Source organism: Magnolia sinica, chromosome 15 (assembly GCF_029962835.1).
Source record: "Magnolia sinica isolate HGM2019 chromosome 15, MsV1, whole genome shotgun sequence".
In the NCBI taxonomy this organism is placed as follows: domain Eukaryota; kingdom Viridiplantae; phylum Streptophyta; class Magnoliopsida; order Magnoliales; family Magnoliaceae; genus Magnolia; species Magnolia sinica.
In genome coordinates, this window is record NC_080587.1 from 23,201,986 (window position 1) to 23,214,106 (window position 12,121).

Here is a 12,121-nt window from a genome sequence, read left to right on the forward strand (position 1 = left end):
CTATAGTCAATTGTGGATTTTTAACCTAGTGCAATTTCATTATAATAGATATGGGCAGTAGAGAGATTACCAGCCCTACGAGAGTGTGTTGTTTTGTATGTTCCCCATCAAATTCCACACTTCATTCAATATCGAGGCTGGAAGGGTTGGAGGTACAACAAAATACATGCTATTTTTTAGAGTAAAGCTGTAAGTATATATATTTCTTTGGCATTTACTTTGCTTAATTTGTCGTATACGTTTTTTTTTATTAACATTTGTTTCTGTTCTTTTACAGACATTGGTAGTAATGACCTTAGAATTGACCCTACGAGAATGGGAAATAGACGTCATTCGCTTGGTCCGTGACAGTTTTCAGGTGAGATGTTATGAAAAATGAACTATATTTTTTCTGCTTTAATTCGGCCGGTCCATAATTCCAATGTCATTATAAAAGTATCCCAACTCTTACATATCCATTGATACATTTTGTAGGTCATTGAAACCCAGGAAGATGAGGAGGAGGGTAATGAGAATGATTATGAGGAGGATGGCGAAACAGATGAAAATGATGAAAAAGACATGGAGGGAGAGGGACCGAAGGGGATATTAGGAAGAATGTTCTTTTTATGGATACATTCAGGGTTGAGAGGGAAGAGTTGAAGAAGGAGAGAGAGGAATTAAAGAAGGAGAGGGAAGAATTGAGGAAAGAGAAGGAAGAGTTGAGAAGGAAAGAAGAGAGGCTTGATGAGAGGGAGGTGTTGCTAAAAGAGAAAGAAGCATTGAAGATGGAGAGAGAGTAGTTGAATAAGAGAGCGCAATTGAAGAGGGAGATGGAATTATTTTTTGAAGAGAAGGAAAAGTTAGCGAAGGAGAGAGAGGAGTTCAATAAGGAGAAGGAAGATTGTTGTACACAGAAGGGACATTTTATGAGGGAGAAGTAGGGTGAGGAGTTGAAGAAGAGAGGGGAAGTAGATGATATTGAAGAGAAAGAACTTGGACATGGGGAGTTGGAGGTGCAATCATATATTATTGTCGAGGGTAATGTATTGGATGAAGCACCTATTTCTCCTCCCATTTATTAAAGGAGAACTAAAATGGTACTGAAGCCATCATTTTATAAGGTTTCTCCGTACTTGTCCCTATCTACATTTGATACAACTACTCCTGGTTTGGTTCCTAAACCCGAGCAAGCAATAACTTCTGCTACTTCTCCAATACCATTTCTTGTATAGATGGATCCATTTAGGATGCTATCAGCGCAGGAATTGAAAGAACTAGAGGACTGATATGAAGCAAACAAGGACACAACAGTGTCTTGTTGGTTCAGTACCATATAAGTGAAGAATGTGTGGGTTGATAGCATGGTAAGCATTACTAATTCTGATGTTATATGCATTGATTTACATATATTTATTTCTTATATTAATTTATGGCTAAATCATACTATCATATTGATTAGGTTATCAACAAATATATTAATTTTCTTGATAAAAGGTAGTCTGACCTGTCAATAGTATATCCTGAGGATTGCAAGTTTTGTCCCACGTATTTTACGGTAAATGTTTAATTTGGACAATCCTTTATCTATTTTCCTTTTTTATTTTCTTACTTATATTGATCTTTGATCATGTTTGTAACTCAGTGTCAGAACGTGCCTCGCTAATAGGCGAGATGAGCACGCACTGCACCAAAATATTATTTTGGTTCTGGAACGGCTTAACGTTTTAAGCCGTTTCAGATTTTGAACCGTACCGGAACAAAAAAAAAAAGAATAAAAATGAAGGCAGCCCTAATCCCCCCCCCCCCCCCCCCCCTCCCTCCCTCCCCCTCTCTCTCTCTCTCTCTTCTCTCTCTCTCTCTCTCTCTCTCCTGCTCCATCACTCCCGATCTCTCTCCTGCTCCATCACTCTTGATCTGTCTTCCGTTCCCTCACTCCCTCCCTCTCAATCTATATCCCTCTCTCTCTCTCTCTCTCTCTCTCTCTCTCTCTCTCTCTCTCTCGCTCCCTCACTCCAGATCTTCCTCCCTCTCGATCTTTCTCCCTCACTACAAGACAACATAGCATACCTGACACAAAAATCCATATAAATTCAAAACAAAAATATGGCGTGGCGTCAACACTGAGAAGTGAAGCATCTCACTCTCTCTCCATCTCTATCTCTGTAGTAGATCTAGAAAGGTTATTTTTGTTTTCTCTTTCATTATTCTATCTTTTCCGGCCCTAATTTCTTCGATCTCTGTTTGCAATGATTTGAGGAGAGGATTTCGTTCTAATTTGGAAAATCTAACATGGATTTTGTTTATTTTCTGATGACTTTGTTTCTTGCTTGGGATTTCTAAGTGTTTTTATTGGAGGTTCTTTTCAAATCAATAGATTTGGATGTGCTACTGTCTATATTTTTTGCTTAGGTTCTTTTCAAATCTCCATGGGCTCGACTTAAGCCCGTTTGTGCAGACCAGGCTATTGAATTTCTATGTGAAATACAAAGAGATTGCGTGTGCATGTGGGGTGTTTGATGAAATTCCTGAGAGGATATTTATTAAAAATTTATATATTTTACCTTATTGTAAATATTTATTCGACAGTGGATAACTATTGCCGATTTGACTATGGGCCCACCTAAGTGTATATGCAATCCATGCCATCCAGATGGTTCACCTAGCCTGGATGAAGGGTCAGGCTAAAAATTAGATTGTTTTGAAACTCATGTGGGCCCTGGTGCAAATCAAAGGAGGATGTTTTTCTACTTACTAATAGGGGGTTTCATTGCAGAGTTTCAATTCTTTAATTCTGATTGTGGTTTATGTTGTCAGTTGTTCGATCCATTATGATATTTATTCATGAATTGTTTCATGCTTTTTAGGGAACTGAATTGTTTCATGCTTTTCAGGAAACTATATGGTCATGATCTATCATTTTTGTTTCTTTCATGGTTCCAGATAGATATACGTGCAAGATGCTTGTTATTTGGTTCTTGATCGCCTCAGAGAATGAGACGGTGATGATCTGTCAACGCTAATATGGATGGTTATTTGTCTAAATTCACAACTTCGACTCTGTTCCTTTACTACAATTATTGCGTTCATTATGTCTTTAGCTCCTCTCTGTTTGTGATGCAGACTTGTCTAGGAATATGGAATTGGGAAGATTTGCACATGGAAAGTAGGCGGCAATTTGTCTATTTCATTGTTTGATAAAATACTTATTTACTCCAAACAAGTACTTGAATGCTGACATCTTCTCTTTTAGTTCTTCTTTTATAATTTTGTAATCATTGTTTCCAATTCTCTATTTCATTCTCTTTAATATCTTGAAATGTGAAGAAAATTTAACTGCACTATATGAGCTTATGTGATAATCTTTTTATTTCTGCCTCTTTTTGATGTATAGGTTGGGTATACTCCTGATTATCTATTCCTTCTGCAAACGATTTTGAATCTGATCCTCATGTTTTCTTCCCTTTGCTATTGTTTCCAAGGCAAAGTGTAATGATATATTAGTTAAGATTTGACCATTCAATTGCAATAAAGAATCTGCTCTGCCTATTTGTAAATCACGTGCATTACTTTCAAATACTTGTGAAGGATCAATGATTTAGAAAAAAAAAGGTAGGTCCTTACAATGTTAGAGTCCTTCAATGGGGGGAATTTTTTTAGTCTTAAGAGGATAATATACTTAGTGAGATTCTTCTGTAACACCATACATCATTCTCATGTCATTTATGATCTTGGATATTGCCGGGTGCTGTTAATTTTGCTCTTATGATGTCTCAAATGAAGGGAGGTTGTCCTGTGGACTACAACACGATTACAGATCTTTTCCTTCAGGTTTGTGAAGAAATTTTTGTGTTTCAGTTCTTTTTATTTTCTTTGGTAATATATGAGTAAATTTCTCATGATTGTTCTGTTCAAGCTTTAGAGATATCGCCACTATCCTGTACAGGGGATTGCTCATTTTATACAGGAGTTGGACTTAAGAACTTGTTTGACTCTTCATGTACATTGCTGGAGATCTACTAGATCAGTGTTCCTGCATACTCCCTTCTAGAAATGTACAAGATATGTTCTGTGAAGCATCATTTTGGATACTTACAAAAAAATAGATATTAGATTTTCCTCTCAAAGCCTTGTTTGCCTCTACATTTTGTTAAATGTAATAAAAGGTTTGCAATTATGAACCCACTTCCGTTTTCTTCTTAAATGTGGAAAGGGTTTGAGACAAGTTTTTTTTTTTTTTTTTTTTTTTTTAGAGCTAACAACAATTTTATTAGAAGCTCGCAAGAGATGAGTATTGTTGATTTTTTTTATTTTTTTATTTTTCTATAGTCATGCCATTGATCCACTCGAGTGTACATGCAACAGTTTTTTGCATTTACAAGTCATTGGCTAAACCTTTTTAGATAGGTTGAAGTAGGGATGCGTTTGAAGTTTAAATATTTTAGTCTTTGACAATTTGTTCTAATGGGATAATAAGGTTTCTAATGGGATAATATGGTTTACTGCTACTCCTCAAATTTATGGCGAACCTCTCATTTCTTTGTTTCTCTGTTGCATTAATCAATGGTATCCTAGATTTCTGTTTGAAAGATTTGATGCCTTTCTTTAATGAATGCTACTTGACTGGAATTTCATGAGCTTGTCCTGTTTATGTGGGTCAACGTGCAGCTTGTGAATGACTAAATTGTTGGTTTTCTGCAGAGAAACCTGATTCGGGAAGCAACTGTATTTTTATTAGACGTTTTGAAGCCAAACTTGCCAGAACACGGGTTCCTTCAGACGAAGGTAACATTTTTCATGGAGGCATGAGCATGGTAGGTTTGTCTTCACTTTTTCACTAACTTATGCTGCCCATACGGGTTTTGGAGATCAATCTAGTCACCTTTCCAAATGTTGCTGATGCCATCTTGGCAAATGGGATGTTCAGCCACTATGATCGTCCTAGGATTGCTCAACTTTGTGAGAAGGCGGGCCTTTTTATGCGTGCTCTTCAGGTCAAACCAGGAAGTTCGGAATTTCCCCCTTTTCATGATAATCTTTTGTTCAAAGAAGAAAATTTACTTGACAAAATTGGACATCCTATTCCTCTAGAGGTTTTCTAACTGGACTCATTTCAAAGTCAGGTAAGTCCTTGTTTCTCAAAATATTGTGGAGAAGAAACTAGTCGAGAACAAGGAACCTTATGACAGGAACCTTTTTACATCATTGTTATGCCATGCATAATGTACTGCCATTTTGTGGTCTTCTAGTGTTTCCATGTCTGATAGATATGTCCTTCCATAAAATATGCTAAAATGCCAAATTGCTTCTTTCCATTACATGCTAAACTGGTGTTTATCTTCTGTCCAATCCATTTGAAGATTTAAGAATTCATTATACTATATATCTAGTGAACCACATTGGAGCTGCCTCAAGCCATAACATCATCTTTTATGAGAACATACTATAATAAAATAAGATAATGACACAACGATAAAAAGCCTTTTTCTGCAAACTTCTGATGTTGGTAACATTTACTAGAAATAATCTCATCTCTATCCAACTGACACATCTGCCGGGTGATCGAAAGGAGAACTGCACTGAAAAAATCCACTATTCTCAACATGTTCATTGCCTGTAATTGTGCAGCACCACACTGAGCTACCGGATATTAAGCGTGTAATTGTGAACACTCATGCTATTGAGCTGCAGGTTCTTATTATCTCTCTCACTTGCTGTTTGGCATTTAGTAATTTTCTGTCGCATCAGAGATTTATGCTTTTCCTTTCCAGTCACTTGTAGAATTCTTTGGAACCCTTTCAAGAGAGTGGGCATTGGAATGCATGAAAGATCTTCTATTGGTTAACCTGAGGGGAAATCTTTAGATAATTGTTCAGGTGATTGCTCTTTCACTTTTAAATTCTTCACTTCTCAATCATGCAATTTCCAGATTATTTACTGTAAGCTTTCTAAGACAGGCTGCAAAAGAATATTCAGACCAGTTGGGTGTGGATGCATGCATTAAACTCTTTGAGCAGTTTAAGTCTTATGAAGGTCTCTACTTTTTCTTGGGTTCATATTTGAGCTCCAGGTATTCATTTCTTTTCTGTGGTTGAAGAAGTTCTTTATGTTTTCACCTTTCCCCATCTTCTTGCTTAAACATGGCTTAATATGGGCTTGCAGCGAGGATCCTGATATACATTTCAAATACATAGAGGCAGCTGCAAAAACTAGCCAAATCAAAGAGGTCGAGCGTGTAACAAGAGAGTCAAATTTCTATGACCCTGAGAAGACGAAGAATTTTTTGATGGAAGCCAAGCTTCCGGATGCACGCCCCCTGATCAATGTTTGTGATCATTTTGGATTTGTACCAGATCTGACCCACTATTTGTACTCAAAGTCTCAAACAATATGTTGCGGTATATTGAAAGGTATGTCCAGAAGGTAATATTTCTTCTGAGCAATATCCTTATAATAATGTGTGTGCCCACGTGCGCGTGCGTGTGTGTATTTAATGTCAGGAAACTGCTATCCTCATTTTGATTGGATGATGCATATTGCTAAAGATTGATAGTTGTTTTTCACATTTATGGGCTTTACAGGTTAATCCAGGTAATGCTCCTTTAGTGGTGCGGCAGCTTCTAGATGATGAATGTCCTGAAGATTTCATTAAAGGCCTTATTCTTTCTGTCCGCTCTCTTCTTCCTGTTAAGCCCTTGGTTGAGGAGTGTGAGAAGAGGTATGTTTCTTCTCTCTTTCTCTCTTTCTTTCTTATTTTGTTAACTTTCATCAAAATTGCCTTAGTCGATGACGTGCTGCCATGATTTTTAATATTCATTTTGTTTTTCATCTTTTTTTCCTGAATGAGATCGGCATTCAAGCATGCATAAGTTTTTAGTACAAGAAATAGATATATTCTTTAGTATTATTTGCTGTGTGACTTGGAAGAGTAGAAACCCATCTCAATTCGTGACTATATAGTCTATAAAATTTAATTTTTTGCAGGCTATATAGTCTAAGATGGATCGCAAGAGTTGGCCATGGAAGAAGAAATCATCTGAGAAAACAGTGGCTGCAACAGATTCTGCCGCTGCTTCTTTGGCTATCTCAGCTGGAAATCAAGGGGATCAAGTGCTGTATTTAAAATTATGATCTTGGGTTTTTATTAAACAGCGATTACATTTCAATTATTTGGTCGATCAAATTGATAACTTAGTAATTGGTTGTATCTGTCCTGACCTGCTAGTTTGATTGAAATTCTGAATTTTCTGCTCCTTTGTAATCAAGGCGATCTTGTGAAGTGGCTGGCCTATCCACACAGCATGACACCTTTCCCTTTCTCAATAGTAGCATTACTGGGTCCCAGATCTAAATGGTTGGGATTGAACTGCCGGGACAGGTATCTCAAAAGGGCAAGATAGGAATTACATTGATTTCCCACTGGATGGTCCCCTTCTCTGCATCTAAGGTGAATGATGATGCTGCTCAAAGAGCTATTGACTTCATGTTGGGATGGTGAGTCATGGAAACCCTCACATTTATGATACTAGTAGAAAAATGCAACATTATGAGATGAACTAGTTTTCTTGTATGGTTGGTATATTCAGGTTTTTGCATCCCTTAAACGTATGGTGAATATCCAAATAGCATGAGATCTAACGTAGGAAATCGGCTTCCAAAATTCACCAAAAAGCAATCTAAGATGGTGAAAGCATCGTTCGATTTCATTGGATTGAATTACTATACAGCAAATTACTCACATTATATTCCTCAATCAAATAACGTTCCTGCCAGTTATCATACGGACACTCATTGTAATCTCACAAGAAAAAAAAGAAGTGGTGTGCAGTCATAACCATTCTGGTTTGGAACCCACTTGTTTGAATTGAAAATTAGTGTACACCGTTCAAAATGCTGGTCATGTATAATAAAAATTCTCTTCCTAAATATGTTTATCAGTTGTGGATTTCTATTTTTATTTTCAGACCAGGAGACTACTTTGACTCTGCTGATTGGGAAAAGGAAAAGGTTTTAATTAACATTGCACCTAGTTTTCTGAGTTAGATTCATTCATTGAAGAGTTTGTATTGAGTTCATAGCAAGTATCTCTATCTAATGGTTGTGACGTAACTTCTTGCTATATGTTTTAACAGGCCCAATGAGTTGTAAAATCCAAAATGCCCACACTCCATCGATGTTGTTTCTAATGTCCAGATTTAGGGTTATAACTTCTATTATATGACTATTCATGTGCTTTTTTTTTTGCCTTTTTTTTTTTTTTTTTTGGGTATGAACACTCTATGGTGTTTTACTTTTAAAATCCTTATACCTTCCTGGTAATGTTATTCTATTTGACATTGTTAGGGTGCGGTTTTGAATTTTATGTCTTTATCCTGCTTCTACAGTTGCTGTTGTTGTTCTATTTATCATGCTTTCTTATGGTGCTTTGAGTACAGAGTTTGGAAGAGAAGATACCTAACTTTCGGGGGCACTTAATCACATTGATAAATGCAGATATGCCAAACATGCTAATTTAAGTTCTATTTCAGTGCCCTTGTAGTTTCCTCAATTGGCTGGATAAATCTGAAGGGCTTCCTTTTGGAGATGGGCCAAATAAAAACACAAATTCCATCTCATGGAGTGGAGTGAGATGTGCAAACTGGAAAGCATATGCAGGATGGAAATCAGATCAGTAAAAATTATAAATATGGTGTTCCATGGGAAATGGTTGTAGATGTTCGGGGTGGAGGCTGATAGTTCTTGGGAAAAAGTTGCCAAATATGGTGAGAGAATGTTGGCCGTTGGTTTTCTAAGGCTTCGTCTTAGTTTCCTCAATTGGCTGGAAATTTATTTATTTTTCTTAAGAGACCCTTCTTTTTCTTCGTCTTCAATGGGAGCTTCAACTTCTTTAATGGGAGAATGGAAGCGGAAGGGCTAACAACAAAAACCCCAAGAGAGTGAATAGAAAGCGAAAATGGGGAATAGGCTCTTTCTTTTTAACTCCTTTTTCCCTTTTGTCTCTAAAAATGATGAGATTTCCCGTAGTCAGACTCAGTTGAGTTTTTTTAAAAGATAATCTGACTTGTTTTGACTCAGTGAGTTAATCGGGGTTTGAGTAGACTCTGGGAAACCAGGCCGAGTTGCAGACAGACCTGGTTTTCTCAACCTAGTGACTAGGTCAGTAACCGGGCCAGGTCGACTCTGCTGAGTCCCAGTTTTATGGTTTTTGATATCAATGTACTCTTTTCATTGTTTTGAACTTAAATGAACTTGAAATTCTTTCGTAATCTATATGAGCGAGATTGTCATTGCACTTTCTATACTTCACCTTTTGTCCCTGACACATGGGATGAGGATTATTTATTTTATATCATTTTAGCTATTTATGTAGTTTCTTCAGAATACATCAATCATATTGAGTCATTTAGAGCTAAATACACTCTGTAATTTAGAAAAACTGACTTTGCAAGTCACCGATTATTATTTAGCTTAGAGAAAATATTTCTTGTTTGCATGTGATATGATTATGCATGCTTATGGGTTATAGTGTTCCATCACAGCTTTGAAATAATTTTCCTCTGTTTCCCTAATGATGGATGCCCTTGGAGAAATGTTCGCACTGTCGTAAGCTGATACAGTGTGCTTTTATAGGTTATTTTGTTGACAAAAATTCAAAATTCATGCTGCAGAACAGAAATACAGAATTCACAACATTTGACTAACCAAGGTGTTCCATAATGGTAACGGTGGCCATAGCAGCCACCGCGTTACTGTTCAATACCATTACAGCCTCTTTTTTTTAATGGAAAAAAAATCTGTTTGAGACTGTTACGGGCCTGTATGGGTCATTTTTTTTCTAACAGCCCTTTAACAACTACCATTTAAAAAAAAAATATGTATTCGTAATCTATTTATTTTTTACTCCGTCTATTTTTAAGCAACTCTGTATTTCCTTCATCTTTTGCATGGGATATGAAGTTGCTATGTTGCACACAATTCATGTTTCATGAATTATATTCCTATGAGCTTGGATGTTGCTCCTGATATCTTCTTGAGTTTTTGGAGTGTTCTAACTCATTGCAGTCTACTTATTTTGAGAACAGAAACTTGGAGACATCACCGAGATGACATTTGGTGGTCGCTATGTTATTATGATGATGGCAATGTTCTCAATATACACAGGGTTCTATAATGAGTTCTTTTCAGTCCTTTTCAATCTTTTTGGCCCTTCTACCTACAAATGTCATGATGCTTCTTGCGGGTATTTAATAAGCTCCCTAGAGTGGCATCAGAACATAAGTTATGCCATGGCTGATTAATATTTTATATTCTGGACCTTTTTTGTTTCAGTGAATCTACCATGGTGGGCTTAATTAAGGTGCATCGTACTTACCCATTTGGTGTGGATTCCAATTGGCATGGCAGCCGCAGTGAGTTGCCATTCCTGAACTCATTGAAGATGAAGATGTTGATTCTTCTTGGGGTAGCCCAAATGAATTTCAGCATTGTGCTGAGCTTTTTCAATGCCATGTTCTTCAAAAGTAACCTGAACATCTGGTGAGTTCGATTGCTAAGTTGGATACAACCAATGCCATCTCAACCGATGCCTCTTTCCCCACATTATTAGTTCAATCCTCTTTTCCTGAAAACTACAAGGAGTTGATGTTGTTTACTCTGTTAAACCCGCTTTTACATTACCCACTTGCTGCTAGGGAGCTTCCTTAATTTATTGATTTCTGTGAAATGATGTCTGGCTTGATCTCTTGAGTCACATGCTTCTTTCCAATCTTTTTGATAGCTATTTAGTTCTTCTAATTCATTCGTCTATCTATTTACATAGACATTTTTTTAACACACGCACACACACCCCCACACACTCACGCAAGTGGAATTTCACCACCTGTGGATACTCGAACCCTTGACTGGGTGTTGAAACTCCTGAGAGTCTACCACTCGAGCAAGAGTAAGGATCCTATTTACATAGACATAAAGGCACATGCATATGACATACCCTTTGATCTGGTTTTACTTGTTATTCTTGTTGATTATGGATCATATGTTGTACACAAGTTCCAGTTTGTTCCCCAGATAATATTCTTAAATAGCCTTTCAATTGTTTCTTGGCATTCTAACTTCTGTAGGATTGCATTTTATATGGTTTGACTCATTGTTGTGAACTCAGCTGGTTGACTTGGGACTCACCCAAATCAACTCAGAACAGCTATATTCTGAGTTAACTTTCATTTGCATTGACTTGGTATTACTTGGCTGGCTCATGTCAACAGAACTTAGGTATCATTCGGTTTTCTACTTGAATATCCAGGGCTGAAGCAAGCACGTTGCATGACTTGCCTTGGTATTTTAGTGACTAGGCCTAGTCATTTTGGTGACTTGGCCACATTGCAGCTCTCTCTCTCTCTCTCTCTCTCTCTCTGCCATGTGCATTCTTATGTGAAACATTACACGTTTTTATCTCTCTTATCTTCCATTTGAGGCATTTTGTGTCAGAATCAGTAAGAGTTTAAGTTGAGTTCACTTTCTAGAAATGATGCTCATCTCCCATGGCTACTTTGTAGGGCTCAGCACAAACTATCCAGTAAGCTGGGAACGGCGTCTACTATACTGCATTCCAGTAAGCTGTTAAACTTTTTGTTAAATAGGAAAAGTTGAAATCCAGAATGTAAACCTTAATAGGCTGCTACTACTCATTAACTGCACACATGGCAAGGATATAATTTAAATAGTCACTCTAATCTGTTTAAATCATTTCTGGATTTGTTTCCTATTTTTTTAATGGATTTAGCAAGATGCATGCCAAGTCCTACCCACACAATCAAATACCATATTTGATTTCTATATTCAATGAATTCCCTGCTTTGAATTACTTGCATACTTGTGCAAAATTGATCGTTCCCTGCTTTGAACAAGTATAATCGATTGTTCCCTGTTTTGAATATGTATAATTGATCGTTACCTTCTTTGAATATGTACATTTACTCCAATGGATGCATCATTACATATTTAGAGAAAACAACCTTATGCATCATTCCCTTTTTTTTTTTCATAGTTCATTCTGGAAGCCCTGTTGCTGTTAGGAAACACAAGTGGAAGGAGAAATGCACCAAGTTTCATCATTCAAAGGGAAGGAGAAATGGTAATATGA

At 36.9% G+C, this 12,121-nt stretch overlaps 2 protein-coding genes across 7 annotated transcripts; both read left to right on the plus strand.

Annotated features, from left to right (window-relative positions):
* Positions 1 to 3,367: 3,367 nt before the first annotated feature.
* LOC131226883 (clathrin heavy chain 1-like) lies at positions 3,368 to 6,406 on the plus strand. Its single transcript, XM_058222591.1, has 5 exons — positions 3,368 to 3,810; positions 4,681 to 4,763; positions 4,838 to 4,973; positions 5,937 to 6,049; positions 6,142 to 6,406. The coding sequence occupies exons 1-5, from the start codon at positions 3,745 to 3,747 to the stop codon at positions 6,404 to 6,406; spliced, it is 663 nt and encodes a 220-aa protein (XP_058078574.1). The 5' UTR covers positions 3,368 to 3,744.
* A 23-nt stretch (positions 6,407 to 6,429) lies between these two features.
* LOC131227643 (beta-glucosidase 12-like) lies at positions 6,430 to 8,804 on the plus strand. 6 transcript variants are annotated; one of them, XR_009162391.1, is made up of 3 exons: positions 6,430 to 6,570; positions 6,964 to 7,089; positions 7,944 to 8,804. XR_009162391.1 is itself a non-coding variant. In XM_058223447.1 (3 exons), exons 1-3 carry the CDS (start codon positions 6,979 to 6,981, stop codon positions 7,591 to 7,593), a joined length of 255 nt encoding a protein of 84 aa, XP_058079430.1. In that variant the 5' UTR covers positions 6,708 to 6,978; the 3' UTR covers positions 7,594 to 7,936. The 6 variants fall into 6 exon arrangements, 1 of the variants encoding a protein (XP_058079430.1); XR_009162393.1 differs by having other exon boundaries at positions 6,560 to 6,697; XR_009162395.1 differs by having other exon boundaries at positions 6,561 to 6,687.
* The last annotated feature ends 3,317 nt before the right edge of the window (positions 8,805 to 12,121 follow it).

What these genes read in the sequence shown, in the direction of transcription:
- LOC131226883 (XM_058222591.1), top strand. Translation starts at nt 3,745, where the DNA reads ATGATGTCTCAAATGAAGGGAGGTTGTCCTGTGGACTACAACACGATT. An exon ending in CACGGGTTCCTTCAGACGAA is followed by an intron (nt 4,764 to 4,837) that starts GGTAACATTTTT and finishes GCTGCCCATACG; the next exon opens with GGTTTTGGAGATCAATCTAG. An exon ending in GGTTCATATTTGAGCTCCAG is followed by an intron (nt 6,050 to 6,141) that starts GTATTCATTTCT and finishes ATGGGCTTGCAG; the next exon opens with CGAGGATCCTGATATACATT.
- LOC131227643 (XM_058223447.1), top strand. Translation starts at nt 6,979, where the DNA reads ATGGATCGCAAGAGTTGGCCATGGAAGAAGAAATCATCTGAGAAAACA. An exon ending in CTGGAAATCAAGGGGATCAA is followed by an intron (nt 7,090 to 7,357) that starts GTGCTGTATTTA and finishes CTGCCGGGACAG; the next exon opens with GTATCTCAAAAGGGCAAGAT. An exon ending in ATTGACTTCATGTTGGGATG is followed by an intron (nt 7,474 to 7,565) that starts GTGAGTCATGGA and finishes TGGTATATTCAG; the next exon opens with GTTTTTGCATCCCTTAAACG.